Genomic DNA, 22,810 nt, shown 5'->3' on the forward strand with positions numbered 1-22,810 from the left:
GAATCCAAATTGTCATTATAAGTGAAGGTTGTCTAAAATTAGCGCCCTGTCTCTTGTCGAGGTCGGGCTATGAGGTGTGTGTGTTGATAACCTATAGCCAAAAGGGGCCTGCTATTTTGGGTGGTTTTATTTCAGGCCTTCTCTGCAGCTCTGGGCAGGGCTCCTCTGTGCTGTTGGGGCCATTATTCAGTTCACGCTGATGGCTCAGGGCAGCGGAGGGTCCCGAGGGGGATGTCCAGGACTGGACAGGGGCGACCACACCTCCAGCACGACACGACACCGCGGCTCGGATTGCGTGAATGCGCCATCACCCTCATTTCCTCGCGAGCATTGTTTCGCGTCTAACTTTACTCGGGGAAATTCCCCCGTCACGCCGGGCGCTCCTCAGCTCAGACGCAGGCCGCCCGGTGACCTGTAGAGGGAGACGAGACGGCACACAAAGGACCGCGCGGCTCTTCTAAAACGTATCAAATTCCCAAGCCGAGGTCTCCACGCGCGGTGGGCAACAGTGGGAAAACGGAGAAGAATTTCAAAGGGAAAAACAAGAACATTGTTGCTGTGAAAAATTAGCGTCCTGCGCAGGCCGGACATTGCTGATCCATGACAGCGGCGTGAGAACCGGAGCGGGTGGAAAACAAGTTAAAAAAAATAATAAAAAATGGCCGCCACAACCGCTTTCATGGCTGTTTGGGAGAGAGGGAGAGAGAGAGAGAGAGAGAGAGAGAGAGAGAGAGAGAGAGAGACGGAACACTGTTACCCTTTGCACCCCGTGCAGCTGTGTGTACGCAGAGTGCCCAGGGGTCAAGTGGAAGGTCGGGAGTCTGGGGAGCAAGGTTAGGGCGAGGCTGGGAAGAGGAGATCGGGGCGCGGGGGGTGGGGGGCAGTTGGGTGGTTGGGGTTGGGGGTAACAGAGGGTGGTGTTGCGGGGGGGGGGGTGTTGCGGAGGGTGGTGTTGTTGTGGTGTGGAAAGAGCAAACGGGCCAGTGGTGGGCTAGCTTGGCTGTCCCGCTGCAGCGTATCAGGTGGTCAGGAAATGGCTACAGTTAGTGCTGTCTCATCGGCGGCCAACGAGCTTCCTGAGGGGGATCTGCGGTGGTAACCGCCGCGTGAAAAGGGGGAGGAAAGAAACAACCGAAAGCGGGGGGGAAAAAAGGCGAGAGAAAGTTGTGAAAACAGCAAAGTGGTGAAGCCAAAGCAGGGATGTGGGTGTTTGTGTGTGTGCGTTGAGGTTCTCTCAGACCTCCACACACACACACACACACACACACACACACACACACAGGCTGCTTGCTTAAGCCCGTCCACCCCCACAAACCCTGTGCTTGGAACACAACAGGAAGAGAGGCTTGCATAACCCGGCCTGGCGCTGCCACTCACTGCTCTGCTCTGTGGGCGCCTGGGCCTTGATTTGGACACTCACACTCCACACCACACGGTGGAACACACACTGGACATCTTTGATCACTTCAAAAAAATCACTTCAAAAAAACAAACGTGAGCAAAGACACATCGTAAGTTACTAGATCATCTAGATACGTGGGAGCAGGGCTACAGACAAATCACTTTATCTCAGTTGAGTGGTTAATTGTTACAGCCGTCATGCAAAACAATAGTGCAGCGCATGTTGGATATGATATGCATTTGCATGGCCCCTCTGCAGGTGTTCTCTGAGGGTGTCTGTGTGCACGCGTACGGCTAATTTATGTTGTCACCAAAACAGCTCTGTCCCGGTTCCTCGCGCTCGTGTGTACAGTAGAACTACAGGCCCAGGGCCACAGGATCTAACCCTAAAAACACTCACGCTGGTATTTTCTCTCTCTGTGTGATAGAGGAGGCCCAGGGGGTTGGGAGGGTGGCGTGTGAGTCAGAGATAATGCCAGTTGGCCCATCTCCCCTCTGCGCCCCCCCATCCCCCCCCCCTCGCCCTGGTGCCCCTTGGGGCCTACAGACGGGTGAACGGGCACCACACCCAGGCTGGCTGGCACCGCTGCTGGCCACCTGCTAGTGTCGTCACACGGTAACCCCCCCCCACACACACACACACACACACACACACACACACACACACACACCCAGCGCCCCAAACCCTCTTGACCCACCACCCACCCCACCCCCCCGCGCAGGGTTACGCCATCGGTGTCGACACAGAGCACTTCCTCTGGGGCGGGTCACATGTTGCGGCGGCGGGCTGTGTCACTGACCCTGGGTCAGACGCTCACGCTTAAAGCCAAACAGACACAAAACAACAGGACAAAAACCACAAACACACTCTTCTCCCGAATACCCATGACATGTATGCACTCTTTCAGACTGTCAGACAACAAAGATTGAAGATAGATATGCACATACATGAACAAAATGACATACATACATACACACATACATACATACATACACAGAGATACTGTCTTACTAAGCATGCGCACATCAGGTGTGATGAGGCACTTCACAGTTGATAAGCTTAATGACCCGTGATGGTGTTCCTGATTACACTACACACGTCTCACAAGTGTGGTTAACACCTCTTAATGAACTTGAACGCCACCTTGTGGCTAAGACAGCAATTGTTTTAGATCAACTCTTTAGCAATACGGTGTTTTCCGAAAGAACTATCAACTTGTTGAACATTGTCACGTGGTTTTCAATTAACTTCACATGGTTTTCAATGAAGAATCATAAGCATGCTTTGACCAGAGACACTGATAATACACCACAGAGATGACAGACCTTTTAACACCTATTTGTTTTGATATTAAAGCAAATGTACTTTTTGCTTTTACTTGCATTTGTGAGAGAATGATCAGGTACCAAGACCTTTCATCTATCTTCCTATATAAACTGTAAGGTGCTCCTAAGAAAATGTATAGTATATCTATGCATGTATACACTTTTAAATCAGCCTAAAATCTTTCAGATAGAGTGGAAATGACAAGTTGCAAAGGCACAAAACAGTCAGTCAGTCCCAATGACTATGTATATAATTATACATACAGCCATTGGCCAATCCACATGAGCCTCAAGAGTGCTCACGACTCTTTCTTCTCGTCAACTTTCTGTCCGTCACCCTCTGTCTGTTCGCCGCTGAACTTCCGTCTGGCCACCTCCGCGAGCACGACCCCTCCCGTGAGCCCCGCCACCCCCCCGATGAGCCCCCCGAGGAAGACGCCCAGTCCTCCCCCCACCAGGGCCCCGCCGGCCAGGACCTTCGGCACCTTCTTTGCTCCGGCCAGCATTCCGGCCGCCACCTTCTCCCCCACGGAGCGCAGGAGCGAGCTGGACTCGTTGGCGGGCGGGAGGGAGAGCGCGGGGACCGAGTCCAGCTGGACGCTCTTCTCGGCCTCGTCCCTGGTCCTCTCCGCCTCCTCTTCCTCATCCTCCTCCTCTTCCTCCCGCAGGGTGCCCAGCTGCTCCCGGCTCCGCTCCCTCCTGGCCTGCAGCAGCTCGGCCTGCCGGTCCCTGACGCGGCTGTCGGCCTCCTGGTAGAGCGGGCAGCTGTAGTGACCTCCTCCGCTCTCCTTCACCGTCTGCTCCACCTTCTCCAGCAGCTCCTCCACACTCCTCCTCTCCACCTCCTCTCCTCCTCCTCCTCCTCCTCCTCCTCGTCCGTCACTCCCTGCCCTCTCCATGATGTGGTAGCGGTCGCCGCACTTCTCCACCAGCTTCAGGAGGTCCGGCCGCTTGGACGCGATGTGCTCCTCCACCCCGGCCGCCCCGGCTGAGCCCTCCTTCAGGCGGTCGGCGTGGGTGAAGAGGACCAGCGTGTGGCCCCTCACGGCCCCGGGGCCGAAGACGCCCTCCAGGGCCCCCAGGGCCTGCAGCTGAGCGGGGTCGGCGGGCCGGTGCAGCGGGACGCAGAAGAGGAAGGCGTGGGGGCCCGGGGTGGACAGGGCCACGCAGGACGAGAGCTGGGAGCGCACCTCAGCCGGGGAACGCTCGGAACGGAACCAGTCAGGGGTGTCCACCACCGCCACCTAGGGGAGGGGAGGGAGAGAGAGAGGTGGGGGAGAAGGGGGAAGAGAGAGAAGGAGCGTGGGGGGAGAGAATGAGAGAGAGAGATATGGAGACAGAGGGAGAAAGAGAAAGAGAGGAGGGGTGGAAGAGAGAGTGAGAAGGAGAGAGAGGAGGTGAGGAGGAGGGGTGAGGGTGGTGGAGACCAGAGAGAAACAGAGGAAGAGGAGGAGAAGGAAGGAAGGAGAGGAGAGGAGATAAGTGAGAGGTGAATTGAGAGGGTGTGTGAGAGGTTAAGAGAGATAGTGAGGAGGAAGGAGGAAGAGGGTTATAAATACAGGAAATGGAGGTGAGGAAGGGGAGAAAGATAGAGGGGGAGAGAGAGTGAGAGAGGGAGAGGGAAAGAGAGAGAGAGAGAGGGAAGGAGAGAGAGGGAGCAGAAAAGAAAAGGTATAGGAAGAAAAAGATGAATGTAAGAATGAGAGGAAGTGGAAAGGGGAACATAACGCAAGGAATAGAATCCATCTGAACAAAACCTCTACACACACATCTGAACAAAACCTCTACACACACATCTGAAGCAGCTCTGGTGGATTTGATGGGAGATGTGTTCAGGGCTGGTGATCAGCACGGTTGGCATGGCTACTCACCCGTTTGTTGCCCAGGATGACCCGGCCCTTCTCACACCTCTGGGTGACCGCGGTGTCCGCCCGCGACTCAAACTCCCTCCGGCCCAGGATGGCGTTCCCCGCGACGCTCTTCCCCGACCCGGTACCGCCCAGCAGAACCAGCCTCAGCTCCGGGGCCTTAGGAGAGAGATCCTCTCCGGTCGAGATCCGATGGTGGACTGAGAGAACGATGACAACATACGTTAGATTCCAGCTGGAGTCATTCATAGAATCATAGAGCACTGGGCTGCTTGGTCACGCTGGCGCAACTTACTGCTTTTGAGGGTTTTCTTATCGCCTGTCTCGGAGAACTGGCTGAGAATGGCTCCCTCTACAGGAAAAGAAGGAGAATGGCATTTGATTGTGAGCATGAAATGAGCGGTGAACACTGAGTTCACACTCGTTCCCACATCTACAAGTCATATCATCACTTCTACAGAGTTCTGACTGAGGTTAGTTCCTGTAGATATGACATGAACAATAGTACATACATCTTCTGTGTCAATACTTGTATGTCTGAATCTTGTTTTTTATATGATTTTTGTTGTGATTGGTTGTTTTATTCATATCATATAGCCTAAATATACATATACATACTGTATACATATACATATAGCCTACATATACATATACATATACATTACACATACAATCGTATACAACACATACAATCGTGTTTGTGGTGAGTTTGGTCTGGAACCAAACCTGTAAACCAGATCTCTAAAAGTACAAAAGCTGAGTCAGACGGTCACAACAAAGCAAAACCTAGAGCTGAATGTCCGCCTCTATCATACCGATTTCTGTGAGATAAAGACACACACCCAAATCTTTCCATGGAATCTCAGGAACGTTTCTGCTTAAATGTTCACCAGTCAGTGAACATTAGTATTAGCAGAAAAGTTCCTGTGACAGTCACGTATCACGTATCATGTTTCACGTATCATGTATCATGTATCACGTATCTTGTAACTGTCATGTAACTCTATCTCTATGTATAAGTGTTCCATGGAAGGACAAGACATTGTAGCTCACTGGAATTTAAATATGATGCCCTTTCATTTGCACATACATAATGTTCTGGGATATTCCATTCTCTACCTGCAGTTGGCAAGGAGCTGCCTTTGGTCTTCTGCTCAAGGAGTTGCTGTCTCTGGGGCGACACCTGGGAGTGGAGGCCATTGGGCCGGTGGGCTGAAGTGGCCATTTCTCCCTTCAGTTGTTTTTCTCTCTCTATCCTCTCTCTCTCCCTCCTCTCTTTTTCTGCTCTCATTCTCTCGGCTTTTTCTCGTTCAAGTCTTTCTTTCTCTATTCTTTCTTTCTCTTTTTCTCTCCTTTGTAGCTCCTGCTCAATTCTTTCTCTCTCTTTTTCGATTAACTCTCTTTCTTTCCTCTCTTTCTCTGCCCTCTCCATTTTCTCAGCCTTTTCTCTTTCAAGTCTTTCTTTCACTTTTTCTCTCTTCAATCTCTCCTGCTCAATTCTCTCTCTCTCTTTTTCGATTAACTCTCTTTCTTTCCTCTCTTTCTCCATCCTCTCCATTTTCTCGACCTTTTCTCGTTCAAGTCTTTCTCTCTCTTTTTCTCTCTCCAGTCTCTCCTGCTCAAATCTTTCTCTCTCTTGCTCAATTCGTTCTTTCTCTTTCTTCTCTTTCTCCATCTCCTCTCGCTCCAGTCCTTCCCTCTCTGCGCTCTCGTTCTCTCTCCTCAGTGCCTCTGTTCTCTCCCTCTCCGCTATTTCTTGTTCCAGTTTTTCTCTCTCACCTCTCGCTCGTTGCAGTCTTTCTCTCCTCTCTTCAATCGTTTCTCTTCTCCTTGCACTCCTTTGGACATGCTCCTTCGCTCCTGCCTCTTCCTTCTCCTGCTCTTTCTCTTCCTTCTCCTCCCTCTCTTTGATGAATCTCTCTCTCTCCGCTCTCTCTTTCTGTATTCTCTCCTCCATCTCTGCGTTCTCCTGTTGCTCTCTCTCTATTCTCTCCCTCGCTCTTTTCTCATTTTCTGCTTGTATCTTCAACCATTCCTCTTCTCTCTCCTTCTCGAGTCGTTCTCTCTCTTTAATCCTCCTCTCTTCTCTCTCCTTGAGGATTTTCTCTCTCTCCACTCTCTCTTGCTCCATTCTCTCCATCTCTTCTTTCTCACGCTGTTCTCTCTCCATTCTCTCCTTTCTTCTGCTCTCCCTTCTCTTTAATCGTTCCTCTTCTCTTTCCTTCTCCAGTTTTTCTCTCTCTGCTCTTTCCCTCTCCTCTCTTTCTTTGATGAGTCTCTCTCTCTCTGCTCTCTCTTTCTGTATTCTCTCCATCTCTGCTTTCTCCTGTTGCTCTCTCTCTATTCTCTCCCTCTCTCTTTTCTCCATTTCCGCTTGCCTTTTTAACCGTTCCTCTTCTCTCCCCTTCTCTAGTCGTTCTCTCTCTTTAATCCTCCTCTCCTCTTCCTCCTTGATGATTCTCTCTCTCTCTACTCTCTCTCTCTCCATTCTCTCGATTTCTTCTTTCTCACGTTGTTCTCTCTCTAATCTCTCCTTTCTTCTGCTCTCTCTCCTCTTCAATCGCTCCTCATCTCTTTCCTTCTCACTCTCCTCTCCTCTTTTGTTTCCCACTCCTTCTTCATCCCATTTCTTGACTGTCTTCGCCTCCTCAGTCGTACTCTTTAACTTTCCCTCCTCCAGTGCTGCTCTCTTCTGTTCTTCCAGCTTCTCTCTCTCCGCCTCGCGTCTCTCCTCATCCAGTCTCTCTTTCTCCTCTCTCTCTTTCTCCAGTCCTTCTCTCTCTTCTCTCTCGTTCTCTCTCCTCCGTGCCTCTGCTCTGTCTATCTCAGTGGTCAGTGCTGATTCTGTGTGGTCAGCTACTTCTGCGTTCCATGGCCGCTCCGCGCTCACGCCGCGCTGCGTCTCCATCACCACCTCGTCGGTCAGGACGGGGCTCCCGGGCAGGGGAGTGCCCTGGACGTAGCAGCCTCCCTTCTGCGCCACCATGCGCTCCACCTGTCGAGAAGAGAAGGGACATTTGTAGCATCATGAAAAAATACACTAGCACAACAGGAGTGGCATCACGTTTAGGGATTAAATGAGCTCTTCGGACAGCCTAGAGACGTTTCCAAAAGGCAGGGTACTCCCCCAATTCTTTTCTGGCTTTGAGCTTCATAGCAAATAATGACAGCCTTTTAAGAAACATGTTCAGTCCTGTCCTGAAGAGGAGAAATCCAAACAGATGAGCTAGGCTAGGCGTGACCTTCATATTTACATACAACAGTATTGTCTGTGCGCTCACCTTCTCTTGAAAATAACACATATTTGTGTCCAGATAGGGACAACACAGTTTGTGTTGCTTCAGTTCCAACACATTGCTTTTGTTATTTGTTACGCGATAGGTGTTGAAAATAACACAACTTGTGTTGTTTTTAACACATCTCTGTGTCCAGATAGGGACAACACAGTCTGTGTTGTTTTAAACACATAGTGTTTGCTATTAGTTATTATGTGTTGAAAATAACTCAACGTGTTGTTTTTTAACATATCTCTGTATCCAGATAGGGACAACACAGTTTGTGCTGTTTCCAACACATTCGTTTTGAGTGCATGGCCTTCACTTGACATTTACACACGACGACAGCCTCTTTCTCTGCGCTCACCTTCTCCAGCAGCTGCTTAACCTGCTCTCTGTCCTCGGGCTGCCGGTTGTTCATGACGTGGTAGCGGCCCCCGCAGAGCGCGATGACCTCCCTGAGGCCCTGGTCCTCGGCGGCCAGGTACTGCTCGGCCGTGCGGCCCATCAGGTAGTCGCCGCAGGTGATCACCACCAGCGTGTGCTGCAGCACGCCTCGCCCGAACACCTCCTCCAGCTCCTGGGGTGCCTGGCGCTCCATGTCCGTGAACTGGTTGACGGGGATCAGCAGGAGGAAGGCGTGCGGTCCCGGGGCGGCCAGCGACAGCGCCTGTTTGGTCTCCTCCTGGACGCCGGAGTCCAGGTGAGCCCCTGACCAGTACCAGCGCGGGGTCTCCACCAGCGAGAGCCGGCGGGAGTGGGAGAGCCCCTGGCGGAGGACGCAGGAGCGGGGAGCGTCCTGCTGCGGACTCTTCTGGCCCAGCAGGGTGTCGGCCGTCAGGGTTTTGCCGCAGTCGAAGGTGCCCACCAGGACCAGCCGCAGCTCCACAGAGCCTGGGTGAGCTCCTCGCCACTCCTCACTCATACTGTATCTACTGGGGCACCACAGACAACACAGAGCACACACAGGGAGATGTGCATGAAGAGACACATTGAATTTCACCTTCTGATGCAGACTTAAGGTAGCCTGACTGCCTGGCTACATACTTCTGCTTAATTTCTTTTCCCTACAGTACTCCATCTGGAATAGCTTGATCCGCCCTCATTTACTCCACACCTCCATCCAACAAGCGAACAGAGGGCGTTCCTGAGAGCAATTACATTTAAGTTGCAAGCTGATCTTTATCGTTGTGGCCCCCATGGTTAACATACGTCATTACCAAACGTTAGCTAATAATATGAATGAAAGCATCCACACATAAACTATAACATTAATGACATGAACAACAAGAGCGTCAAGGATGATTTTCAGAGTGATTTTGAGTACAACAAAAAGCTGACAGCCAATCAGAATGCATCAAACGTTAGACATTACCTTCATCAAAATGAGTTCAACATCACATTCATCAGCACATTGTGGACACGCATATCTTCCTAGTTAGAGTTATGTTTATAGATGCTGTGTCTGGTGTGAATTAGTGTTTAGTATTAGTATACGGACAATGGGCTGTCGATGATGGTACCACTGTTGACTGAAGAAACGGTTTCTTTAAAAGACAATTATGTGCACTCATAGCAACCATGACAACTGCCAAGGGCTCACTGCACCCATAGAAACTTAAAAACAACAGTAAGAAGGACTTCATTCTTCAATAATGGAAAATGTGTTGAGGGGACAAAGTGCTCATTGTACCAACTCAATTCAGTTATTTGTCCAGTTTCTTGGCGTTGAGCAATACCCCATGTGTGTTTATTTGTGGTTGTCAGGGCGTGAGAACTCTCAATCGCATGCGTGTTTCAACTCCACTAGTCTGTCTCTCCACCTTGCTTTCACACACTCATTATTTAACAACCTTACCTATCTGGTTTAGCAGCATTCTGCTGTCGGACTAATCACACACACACTCATGCACAAGTGTGTGTGTGTGTGTGTGTGTGTGTGTGTGTGCGTGTACACCTTTGAGGAAGCACTAAAAATGATTAGAAATAAAAAGAAATTGAGCGAAATCTGCACTCATCTGATCTGTGGAGATTTATAATCTCATTATGCATACAGCAACATATACAAAATATGAATATGGTAAATTATTATTAATAACTTTGTGTAGGAATGAAACATGAATCCAAATATTTTTAAAACATTTCTGCTTCCTGCAGGAAGAGATGAAGAGAAAATAAGCAGCACAGGTTTGAGCAACACGTCAGCAGTCACAACTGGTCATCTCATCTCTGATCAAGTAACAATAAATATACGTAATATTACTTCTCATAATTAGCAAATGCCCACTTAAGAAGAATAGACCTTATTTACAAGTCCAGGAAAACCACTTTTCCCACAAACTGGCCATTTGTCTAGCCTACACCTTGAATTAAACCACAAAACTCATTATTTTGCAGCTCCATTCATTCTCCTGCTCTTACCTGTGCCTGTTGAAATGTTGTCTTCTCTGCTCAGGCTCCTGTTGCAGTAGTCTGTGATCTTTTCGTCTCTCGTTCCTCCCTTATTTCTCTCTCCTGCGTCTGCCTCTGCTCCAGTCTTCAGACTGACTGAGCAACCCCAGGCATCACAGACATCTACAGCTTCAATCTCCACCCCGATGCTTTCACTTCACCACACACACACACACGCACACAGTCAGTCACATCTGAAGGGAGGCCCAGCCCTATTGGTTGGAGTGTGGAGGACATTCCTCACCAGGGTGGAGGAAGAACAACCACGTGAGTCACTGCGTCCCCAGGTAAGTCCACACCCGTGCCAAACCCACCTGGGGGGTCACGCAGGTGATGATGCGTAAACGAAGCCAGACATCTGACATCCCTCATCATCACATCTCTACGGTCCAGGGCACACAGTGTGGCAGGCTCTTTGAAACCTGTTGGGTGATTATGTCTGTCACATGTAATCTGATGTCCATCAGTGCATCACGTCATGTGACCTGCTGGCATCACACTGAACACCAATCGATGTTGCTTTGAGTGTGGCCAAAGTCAGAGATCTAGATGAAATTACACATCAAAAAGGGACCATATCAAAACTAGAAACTCAAGGAGTAAGCGCAGTAAGTAAATGGTTAAAGGGCAATGGACAATGGACAATAGCACCTGCATAGCTGAATAAGGTCAAACTAGATCCTTACAGAAAAGATGAGCCCAAAAGTTGCATTTAAAACAGGGTTTCTGCATGTTTTCAACATGATACATGACCTTTTTCAGACCATTATTATTCAAATGTAAGATTGATCGCATGCCCATCGATTGCTAGCAAAGTAAATCAATTCTGTCCAGGCTATAAACTTTCTGTTCTGTTCCATGTTGATCTGGTCTCTATTTGTGTCCCATTGTGACATCTACATGTATATTGTCGAAAGAACACACCTGCTACAATCTATGACACGAAATATAACATAAGTAGCGTTAACAGAGCGCAAACACAATTTAGAGACCAACCGAAACACATTTAAGACCAAGTGTGTAAAATTTAAATGTAAGACTTTTAAAGCATAAAAAAATATTTAATTTGATGATTAAAGATGTTGGACTTGTTAAGATCCTCAGAAGGTCTGTATAGTGAGTACAAATGGCTTGAGATATATATCTCCAAACCATCTTAAAAGCTTGGTACGAAGATACAATCACAAGTTACAAAAAGTAGAGTACAAAACACTAGGAGCTTAAAACAATTCACTAAAATATCTTTAATTGTAAATATAACAAATGGAAATGAAAGAAACAAAAAGTCACAAATGTTAAAAATGGGAGCATGGTTAAAACTAGAGAGTGTCCGTGTCCGTTTGTCCAGTGCAAAACTGTGCAATGCTTCAAGTCTTCCCTTATTTAAAATGTTAAAATAAAGAAAGAAAGAAAGAGTGTTGTTTTGATCCATCCGTCCAGCGCTCCTCCCGTGCTGTAGCTTCAGTCGGTCAGTGGCAGTAAGGGGCGGAACTCCCAGAGGCCTTCACAAACCGGGCATCACATAGGCGATGTTGTCCAGAGTCTTGGACTGAGAGGACAAAGAGGAGGGAATGGTCAGGTTGCGTTAAGAGGCGAGAGGCACAGTACAAATCTGGAGTGCTTTGGCAGATTAATAGATAGATAGACTGGTAACTACTTTTGCTTTTTGTTTTGAAAAGAATAACCACAAGCATTGTAAGCATCTAATGGCCCACACACCTTGGCATGAGCTAAAGGTATTTTAATTACTAGACACAACTTACATAACAATAATAATATAATGCGCACTACCGCACACGTAAAACACGGGGGTGTCCCCTGAAGCAGAAGAGGAAGTGTTGTGGAAAATGAATCTGTATAATATGTGACTATGCCGCTTTGCGTGGCATGCGACTCCTCTCCCCACCCAACCATGCGACCCGGCCGAGCGGAGGCCCGGTGTGCGGCGCGGTGCGCGGCGGGACTCACCAGTATGTGCTGAGGGCAGCCGTTGAGCTCGGGGACTTGAGTGGTGAGACAGGCCAGCGGGCCCAGAGCACACAACATGGCGTCCAGCAGCACGGACAGACTGCCCGACACGGTCACCATGCCCTGCAGACAGACGGACAGACAGACAGATGGACAGATGGAGAGAGAGAGAGAGAGAGAGAGAGAGAGAGAGAGAGAGAGAGAGAGATGAGAAAAGGGAATGTATTGTGGATTTCATTAAAAAATATAATGATTTCTTTCCTAGCCGTAGGCAAAGCCTTAAAATACTGTATGTAAGTATGCAGACTTCAGGCACTCTTACAAAAAGTCCCACAGGACAAGCGTCCCCTCTGACCTTTCTGACACCACAACTGCAATGGAGCCATCGTCGCTGAACGCACTCACCTCAGTTTCCTGCAGGCGGCAGCCAATCACTGAGAGCGACTCGCCCAGGAGCTGCAGGTGGGCGGCCGCGTCGATGGGGTCCACCTCGGGGAAGCTGCCCGGAGAGGATGACTCCGCCTCCGCCGTCATGCCATTGGACTGTAGGAGGTGCGGTCTGCTCTCCACCCTCTTGACCGCTGCAGAGGGGAAGTGAAGGTTTGGATGTGATTGAGTTTGTAGATTAAGATTATGCAGATTAAACGCCTAGACTTCTATGGAAACGTCTTCCAACACAACCTACTGAGAGGGGGCAATCAATCAATGTCACTGGGAAAGGGGTCTCAAAAATGATGACCCCAAGATTTCAGGGTCTTTCAGCGCCATGGCCCTTAAGTTCTGGAATTCTCTCCCTAAACCCCCCCAGGACTGCCCCTCTTTCTCAAGATCTCTCTGTTTCATGAGCACTTCTCCTCCTCCTCCACCTTGTCTGTTTCATGAGCACTTCTCCTATTCCTCCTCTGTTTCATGAACACTCCTCCTCCACCTCCTCTGTTTCATGAACACTCCTCCTCCACCTCCTCTGTTTCATGAACACTCCTCCTCCACCTCCTCTGTTTCATGAACACATCTCCTCCTCCTCCTGTTTGATGAGCACTTCTCCTACTCCTGCACCTCCTCTATTTCATGAACACTTCTCTCCTCCACTGCATAGACTTTTTAGTATAGCGACCTTGACCTTAACTTTGAGACACTAGAAAATTATTATTGTCCATTCCACCTCTAACAGGTCTCTGTGTCAGCCTCCTAAAGTTACATAAAGTTGAGTTTATGACAGGAGCATAATGCTGTAGAACAGGACTCAAGTTGTCCTCAACAGACGTCAGCACAACACATGTGCTGCCTCATCACACACACACACACACACACAGTGCCCAGGGAAAGTGATGACCCACGCAACTGATTTACAGAGCAGTGGTGCGCATCACCCGCCAGGACTCCCTTTAACGTCTGAATCAAACATTAACTTCTGCAGATGTCTGTCTGTGCATTCAGGACGTGTAGAAAGGTATATCAAAGGCGTTGATATACCTTTCTTTGATTCAAAGCATAAAAATAAATGAAAATCCTTTTGTCCAGCAACCCTATGATCAAGCCAACCAGGTGTACAGTGGGTTTTGCAACCAGGTAGCAGACAGTAATTGAGTGAGGAGCCAGCAGGTGTTCAGGGCATGTGGCTGTTCTCTTCTCACCTTTGGGCTTGTCTGCTTTAGCTGCTCCAGACTGGGGGGCAGATTTGCCTGAGGAGGAGGACAGGCCCGACTTCAGCTGCTGCTTGTGCTGCAGGTACAGAGCCCGCTCTTTCCACACCTACAGAGAGAGGGAGGGAGAGAGAGAGAGAGAGAGAGAGAGAGAGAGAGGGAGAGAGAGAGAGAGAGAGAGAGAGAGAGAGGGAGGGAGAGAGAGAGAGAGAGGGAGAGAGATTGAGATAGAGAGAGGTAGGAAAGGAGAGAAAGAAAGAAAAGAGAGAGAGAAAGAGAGAGAGAGACAGAGTTATTAATGTTTACCTATATGAAGTCAGAAACTGACCTCAATATCCTCTTGGCCTCGTTGACTTAGTTCTTATCTGAACAAATGGCTTTTCTGCTGTAAACCCACAGACCCATAATCTCTTGCTGCAATTAGACTAATTGCTTGTGCCACGCTTTATCTAAATCAGGTTAAATGAGGAGATGATAAACTTTATAGCACCTAGGCAGCAGACCATGATGTAGAGAATAACTATCATTCACCATCACTGTTTTTCTACAGACATGCTGGCAAAGTGCCACAAAAGGATATGTGACTAGCAGTGCTTAGATAAACTGTTAATCAAAACATTTGAATCAAAAGTAACTGCTCTGATAAAAAAAAACTTTTCAACTTGTTCTAACAACTGCCAGAATCGGGTGCAAGGAACAGAGTGTCGGGTGCATGAAACAGGTTGAAGCACTGTGTGTGTGTGTGTGCTTATGTGTGAAAACAGTGTATGTCCACGTGTGTAAAAACAAGCATGAGTGTGTCTCTCTCTCTCTTGCTCTCTCTGAGTGAGTGTGTATAAGCTTGACAATGTGTGAAAACAGAGTATGTCCATGTGTGTAACAACAAGAGTGTTTCTGTCTGTGTGTGTGTGTGTGTGTGTGTGTGTGTGTGTGTGTGTGTGTGTGTGTGTGTGTGTGTGTGTGTGTGACACTCACTTCTTTGTCTCCTTCTGGTAGCTGCTTCCATGCATCTGCTAACTTTTTACTTAATTCACCAAAATCTGCAAAGAAGAAAAAAATTAAATAACACAATTAGTTCAGAGTACATCAACCACATCAGAACAGACACCATCATTATTATCAACAGCACTACTATTGATTATATAGTATGCACAGGCCATATCACAACTGATATAGCATTCTAATCTAATCAGAGGCTTATCAACGTATGGCTGCAGAATGTCAATGCATGGTCACTGAGACAGCGGTGGAGACGTGATTGTGATAAAGCACTGTGCCGGCTGAGAAAGAACACAAACACACACACACACACACACACACACACACACACACACACCTCTCAGTCATGCCACCCAGCCGCAAAGAGTAAACGCACTGTTTGAGAGACTTTTGCATCACTTCAATGGAATCTAAAGGTCTTCAACTTGAACCATCTATTCATTTCACAGAAGTTGTTGTGACTCATGCCAGCATATCCACACTCATACCACACATCTGCCAACAGGAAGCCAAACACACTTTCAAGTAGATTTGTTTGTCATGGAAACTAAAGGCCTTTTGACATTTGACACAAACACCAACTTCACCTTCCAGGGAAAGGAAGTCTCTCAACCAAATCACAAAAAACTCCCGCTGTACTGATAGACATCTAAATGATGCACCCAGTGACTGACTGACAGACACACTAAACACCTTCAGATGGGGAGCCAGAGGCGCCGCTGCACTCGACAGGAATAATGTCAGTAATGCCACGGGACCAGATGGTGACAGCTCGTCTCAGCATCAGTGTTGCTCAGAGGGGGGAGAACAGACAAGACGGGGCTTTCCTCCTTCCTGCCTGCTGCCCACGGAAAAAAACCTCCACTCATCGTCTACACTGTTCTCTTTTCCCAACACACTAGACTGAGCTGCACTTGCACAAATCAGTGGATGCATTCCTTTTAAAAAGTGTCCAATTCACTCTCTACTCTTTCTGCTCCAAAAGCAATATACTCCTTATGGCCCCAGTGTGCCAAAAGCACAATCCTGATGCGCTTCTCTCTCATTATGAAGCGCTACACTGAAGTGATACACAGAAATGATCCGACTCTATGAGAGACGATGTAGAGGTGCTCACCCAGGCCTGGTTGTTCCAGGTTGATACTGGCTCTGTATTCCTTGCAGAATATCTGGTATGCTGTGAGGTTCTTCTTTTTCTGTGATCCAGCGAGAAGACAAGATAAAGTCAATCCATTACTGTCTCCTTCTTACATAGCAACTCAAGAAAACACACAGATTAAGCCCGTGGATTAAGCATAGTCCTGGACTAAAACATGACTGCAATGGAGATTTCCATTGAGATAAAGCTTTATCTCAGACTAGGCTTAATCCGTGTATGTGTTAGCTGCAGACTTCATTAATAATCCCTGATGATGAGAACCCCACTGAGGGGGCAGCTGAGTGACCCCTGCTGACCTTCTCTTTGTCCTTGTCGGACTTGTCTCGGCCCTTCTCCTCCTTCTTCTTCTTCTTGTCGCTCGGCCGGTGGTTGAGGGAGTCGGAGGACGCCATTCCGTACGCCCCGTAACCTGCGCTGCCATTGGCCATGCTGGAGTGAGAGCTGCCTCCTGACAAGAAACGTGATGGAAATCAATCAATCAATCAATCAATCAATCAATCAATCAATCAATCAATCAATCAATCAAAATCATGATGGACACACTGGAAATCCAGGAAAAAAAACGAACATAAAAACCATATCACATCACATTTAAAAACATATCACATACTCAACGATATGCAGTGGTGGACATTCCAACTGCAGAAAGTAAGGTTGCTTTCACAATGGGTCCGTTTAACTGGACCGGACCCGAGTGTGGCTACTCCCCCTGACCCCTACCGTAGTTGGTCTCCGTTCACATCACATGTTTGTCTGCGCACACCCTGGTCCGTTTGCGTCATAAGTACCAGCCCCCAGACACTAACTACCGGAATATGGGGGTACTGTTTGCAAATATCACTTGGCAACACAGCAGAAGGCGGTGCAATTAATAACAGAACGAAGAAGACAAAGATAGTTCTAAAGATTTTTTAGAGCGTTTGCTTGGCAACCGGCTCCAGCAGTCTAGCAAACCGGACCCCAGACCACAACTCTTTCAGGCGGACCCGGGTCCGGTACGGTTGCGTTCACATTATCAAAACGAAACAAACTATCGGACCAAACAAACCTGGGTCCGGTCCAGGGGAACTAGTGTGAATGCCAAAAGTTCTGCCATATATTCTTTCTACCTGTGCTTTAACACCAGTCATCTTACTAACCTCAATGATATTACTAATTATCTGATCTACCTGGCTGCTAATCAAGATGAGCTGGTTAATCTGGAAAAATCAATAATTTCAAAACCACGTTGTATACTGTACATACTGTATTGCTGTGGACAAGGAGTGTGTCTACCTGGCTGCTAATAGCTGGTGAATCTTCCCTGGAAAAATCCCTAATTCCAAAACCATGTTCCAGTGCTGTATTGCTGTGGACACAAGAGGTGTGCCTGCCTGTGCGCCTCTTTACCTTTGGACACCTTCTTGGCCCCCTTCAGGCTGTGCTTTTTCTCCCGCTCCTTCTCCTTCTCCTTCTTCTTCTTGCTCTTCTTGCTCTTCTTGGCCTTCTTGGCCATCTGGGCGTACGAGTCGTCGATGATCAGCTCGCCGGCCTCCAGCTCGTCGGCTGAGGAGGAGCTGTCCCCCATGATCCCCAGTGGTCCATCGTAGTGTCCTGAGGGCCGAGCAGGGAAAGGGACGATGAGGCCAAATAGTGACCGGTCGTTACGGTCACATATACATTATATACACTATATACATTACTGCATGTCACATCCCATATTAGCACAAGCTGTGAAATAATGAAGTGTAGGTCATGGCCGAAACTGGCTATTCACTTAAATGGCCACTTGCTTCACTGAACAATAAAGTCAGTATTCTCACAAACACACACACACAATACAAGACAGATAGGTTGTGTCTTTAACTTAAAGCAAACAATGAAAAAAGGCCCGTGCACAATGCAACAGGACTGCTTTACTGTGCACGGGGTTGGTCATGTCCTAGTTGAGCTGTTAGGAGAACATACACTGACTGAAGCACTGTACACATAAACTGACACCGTGTACACAAGTTCATCTCATTGAGCACGAACTTATAGAGATCATCATGTCACGCAGACACACACAATCCATACCGCGCTCTGCGTAGACTTTACCCTGTAGTTACTCATGAAACCACTACAGACACCAGAACATCACACTCTGTGCCCAAGCCAAATTACACAACAGCCTGTGGGGAATAAGAGCGCTTATCTAATGTCTCCACAAGCCTGTCACCTTCGGCAGGTGAAGGCAGGAAAGGTTCGCACTCTGAAAAAATAGACGTAAGTCTTTGCTGAAAAGGATTTTACTGAGCAGACGTTTCGGCCATTCTCAATGCTCGCAGGTACCACTGCAATGTACACAAAGTAGAACGAACATTCTATTCTATACCTGAACCTTTTTTAAAAAGGATTCTTTTTTTTTATCCATTAGAATTCCTCTGAAGGCAACAGAGCAGCAAGTGTGTAATATGTACACAGCATTTACACTTCAGTTCCTTATCTTGCCTGAACTTCAATTCAGCTCCTTATCTTCCACTTATGCCACATGATCACACCAGCTGTGTAAATCCTACGTAAAGAATTCACGGGCGCATAAAATATAATATGGAATTTTAGAATCTTCTGAGCTCCCCTACAGAAGGGGAGCGATCAAATGTGCTTCAGTGTGCACATTACCTTGAACATAAAAATCACGAGCACCACCATTACACCATTCCAGCCAGTGCACCTCCATAAAATGACCAAATTAATCTTGGCAGCAGCAAATCCCTACACCCCTGACAATGACCTCCATCCTCCTCCTCCTCCTCCTCACCTTCCAGCTCCACCTCCGTGCCCACCACAGGCAGTGGCTCCCTGACCAGCAGTGGCTTCTTCTTGACGGGTTTGGGCCGGGGGAGCGGCGCGGCCCAGCCGTCTCGCTGTTTGCGCTGGGTGCTGTGGTGCGAGTGCGGGGCGAACGAGGGCTTCTTGTAGGTGGGGCGCTGGGGCGGCGGCTTCTGGTGTTGATGATGGTGGTGGCGAGGGGGGCTGGGGTCCGAGCCGGTGGCCAGCGGCGACGTGATGGCCTGCAGCAGGTCCATGGCCGTCTCGGTCGAGTGCGGAGCGGGGGCGAAGGTCGAGGAGTGGCCCATGGAGGGTCTCCCCTCCGGGACCGGCTTCTTCTTTTTCTTTTTGTGATGGATGGCCTGGCCATGGCCTCTGTCTGTGCAGGAAGATCATCAAGACAATGAACCTCCAAAAAGGTCAACGGTCATAACAGTCTGTGAGAAAAGCTGAGAAAAATGTATCATCTAAAATCTATAAGCTTACATCTAACTATAAATTAGCCACTAGAAGTGATGCATCTTCTTTTCCCACCCAGTTTACCTTTGTGAAAGTGTTCCTCCTCATGTAGCCTCTTCTTCTTCTTGTGAAGTTCGCCTCCTGTGGCAAAAGGATCCGAGTCCTGTACACAGAAAGATGCAACGCAAGAGGTTCACACATGCCGATCAAAAAAAAAAAAAAAAAAAAAATGTACAAGAAAGAATGATAAAAGTAGCATTCATTTGTGGGCCTTACACGTCGTTTCTTGGAGGTCTTGCGCACTTGGGCATCTATCTCCTCCTCTTCCCTCAACAGATCTTTGTAGGATCTCCTCTTCTCTCTCTGACTGCGGCCGGCCACGAGACCCACCTCTCCCTCCATCTCTGTGCAGGAAATATCAGGACATGCATGGCATTAGGAGCGAGTTAAAAAAAAAACACCAATGGCGCCGATAAACAAGTATGGAACTGAATATTATTGTCATCTGACAAGTCAAAATGTTTTCCCACATGAGGTCACTATCCAGCTGGAATGATTTTTGAGTTGGGCAATGACGTGCTACGGGCGGCGTGCTATTGTTATTGAATAGTGTTTACATTCTCACTCAAGCACAAGTAAACTCTACCAACACCGACATCGTAAATAGTCACGAAATAGCACATATCTGCAAAATAATACATGTTTAGCCTATCATCCTCTCCAATTCTTACCAAAGTTTTTGACAAATAGCTCAACATAATGACGTTTTACGATTTACCGCGCTAAAAACAGTAAGTTAACGTTGTGCAAAGTGCAGTCATTCAACTATGCCCATCAGTTGCTCACGTTACCGCCAACGTTCACGACAGCGAAAACTGTCAAGCACCGTGGTTGAGCACGGGTAAGTTACAGAGATGAAAACTTTATCAAAGAATTAACAAGCCTTTGCAAATGAACGAAATAAACCATATTAGAGATGCTAGCTTGCCAACGAGCGAACATTAAACGTGAACAGATGTCAGCACTACGATGTAACTATCCTTAACACCACGATAAAGGCCTCGCACTTTTCACTTATTAGAAACGGTGCTACTGAATATTAAAAACAAAACATCAAAACACACTGGATAGCTATCCAACAAGAGAAGCGCTATTGAGCTAACAATCGCTAGCACAGAGCACAAAGTTTGTATCTTGAGAGGATTTCCCTGGCTGGCTAATGAATTAGCTAGCTAACATTATACTTGCTACCTTGCACACGTTCTCCGGGTATGGGCCACTCTGCAGAACTATTAGATTTCTCAAGCACTACATGGAATAAACACTGAAAATATGATACTACTGTAGAAATATTCGGGCGAAAAGCGTTTTAATTAATTGATTTGTTACCTATTTCACAAAATTTAAGCGCCGTTCGCCGCCATCTTACAACTTATTAACACGGCTCAACAATAGAAGAAAAATGTGCTTTGAGTGCAGAGTTGGGCACTGCCCCTAGTGGTTAGAATACGTAAGTTCGTCGACCTGTTACAAATGTCCAGAACCAATCAACTTTTACTCGCCAAACAAATACAAGGAATTTACAAAGAAAGAACAAAGAATAGCCATTGCTGTCATTCTGGCATATACTACAGTAAATAGACAGTCTGACGATATGGTTATGGTTATAGCTATAGTTATGATATGGGATGTGGCAAAGCAACATACAATATAAAGCCATACAATAGTTACAACTGTGCACAACTTAAAATCTTGGTCAGACTATAGCCTTAAGGAGAATATCAATAATAAACAACAATGTCAAATCAATCAACTGCCTAATGAAAATAAACAATGCTATAATATAAAACCATAACCCATGAGAAGCGCTTAATAAACTAAGTGCAGACACAATTCTGAATCAGTTGTAATGGTCTTACTAGGTTGGCCAGCTAACAGTGAATTACAATAGTCCCGCTCGGAGATATAGAGGTAACAACACACAGACAGACACACACACACACACACACACACACACACACACACACACACACACACACACACACACACACACACACACACACACACACACACACATAGAGAGTATTTCCCTTTTTATAAACAGATTCCAATAAATACAACACAATAAAGGATTTAGCAATATACAGGTTATATAAAAACAATGTACAGTGCAGTATTGAATACTGTACATAATGTGCATCACCAAAGATACAGAGATATAATTGTACAGAACAGAAGTCCTGTGGAAAGGGGGGGGGGGGGCTGGATCTACTCAAGGCCCCCTCTCTGTTTACTGCAGTCTGTCTTGTGTTATGGCTGCAGTGAAGTGCAGTGAAGTCATGTCTTGGGAGATTCCCAGCTCCAAGTGCGCAGGAATATGAAGGTCTCCGCAAATAAATCTCCTAGGTCTCCTTGAATTTCCCCTAGGGGATCAATAAAGTATCTATCTATCTATCTATCTATCTATCTATCTATCTATCTAAATAACACAGGGCTCGTGGATACTGTGAGTGGCAGCAGACCAGTTGATCTGGTCCAGGGAGGTGCAGCAGCCGTTGGCGTATAGTACAGGGGGAAAAGAGCGTGAGGTTGAGGAGGACACAGCCATGAGGAGCCTACAGTTTATGTGTCAGGAGTGACCCAGTTTCAGCTCAGAAGTGTGTCAGGTTCAAGTCAGAAGAGACTTGAGCTCAAACCATCTGTCATGAATTGCAAGTGGGGGCCTGTATAAGCTTAATGTGATTTGCTTCAGGCTTGGTGGACTTGGTGTACTTGGCCTAATGAAATGACAGTCATGTCAGTATGCAAATGATGGCCCAATCCCTCTCAGGAAAAACAAGATAGGCCTAGATACTAACCTGTGGGAGATGAAGGTTATAGTAGCCTATAGGACATGTCTGCTTAATATAAGCTCTGTCTACCTGGGTAATGGTCAAATGTTAAAAACTGTACAGCCGAAACTAAAGTTGTTTATCTCTGTTTATGGGTATCGGAATAACAGTTAACAGAAGGCTTTCTGGTTGAGCTCATGTCTCTGCCCTCATTCCTTCACCAGGGCTGCGTGACTTATTATAGACTCAAAAGGGTTCTGTTAAGGATCTAATGAGTCACGATTTCAAAACTCTGTGAACAACTGAGAAGCTGCCGAGTCACGGTTTCAGCCATTTCAGCAACACTGCACCGTTCACACACTGTTACCGCCCATTTCGCTGAATCACTGTTAGCGCTTAAAGGAACATGCTGGTGGAAACGCGATGCCTATCAGCGGGAGCCGCTGTAATCTCAGCACGCTGGAACACAGAGTTACTCTTGTGCTGTGAGCTGGGTAGCTTGTCCACAACTTCTGAGATTATACACTTCCAATGAATGTCCTTCTTGGCTGATAATAAGATCGAAAGCCTTGGTCAGTGTGGTGGGGAATGTCATTTTAATATATTTTGAGAGCTTGTTTACAGATGTGCAATTCCATTT

At 47.4% G+C, this 22,810-nt stretch overlaps 2 protein-coding genes across 3 annotated transcripts; both read right to left on the minus strand.

Moving 5' to 3' along the window:
- Nucleotides 1-3,026: 3,026 nt before the first annotated feature.
- LOC134079492 (trichohyalin-like) lies at nt 3,027-10,491 on the minus strand. The gene is made up of 6 exons (XM_062535578.1): nt 10,292-10,491; nt 8,238-8,802; nt 5,715-7,590; nt 4,891-4,947; nt 4,599-4,795; nt 3,027-3,971 (listed from the first exon to the last, which is right to left on the minus strand). Exons 2-6 carry the CDS (start codon nt 8,793-8,795, stop codon nt 3,027-3,029), a joined length of 3,633 nt encoding a protein of 1,210 aa, XP_062391562.1. The 5' UTR covers nt 8,796-8,802; nt 10,292-10,491.
- A 1,059-nt stretch (nt 10,492-11,550) lies between these two features.
- LOC134093743 (HMG box-containing protein 4-like) lies at nt 11,551-20,842 on the minus strand. Of its 2 annotated transcripts, none has more exons than XM_062546960.1 (12): nt 20,729-20,842; nt 19,616-19,743; nt 19,424-19,502; nt 18,870-19,259; nt 17,480-17,683; nt 16,387-16,538; nt 16,049-16,127; nt 14,908-14,972; nt 13,924-14,041; nt 12,695-12,870; nt 12,290-12,412; nt 11,551-11,870 (listed from the first exon to the last, which is right to left on the minus strand). In XM_062546960.1, exons 2-12 carry the CDS (start codon nt 19,739-19,741, stop codon nt 11,826-11,828), a joined length of 1,557 nt encoding a protein of 518 aa, XP_062402944.1. In that variant the 5' UTR covers nt 19,742-19,743; nt 20,729-20,842; the 3' UTR covers nt 11,551-11,825. The 2 variants fall into 2 exon arrangements, with proteins under 2 accessions (XP_062402944.1, XP_062402953.1); XM_062546969.1 differs by lacking the exon at nt 20,729-20,842 and adding an exon at nt 20,591-20,717.
- Between the last annotated feature and the right edge of the window lie 1,968 nt (nt 20,843-22,810).

This window comes from Sardina pilchardus, chromosome 1 (genome assembly GCF_963854185.1).
Source record: "Sardina pilchardus chromosome 1, fSarPil1.1, whole genome shotgun sequence".
Taxonomy (NCBI): domain Eukaryota; kingdom Metazoa; phylum Chordata; class Actinopteri; order Clupeiformes; family Clupeidae; genus Sardina; species Sardina pilchardus.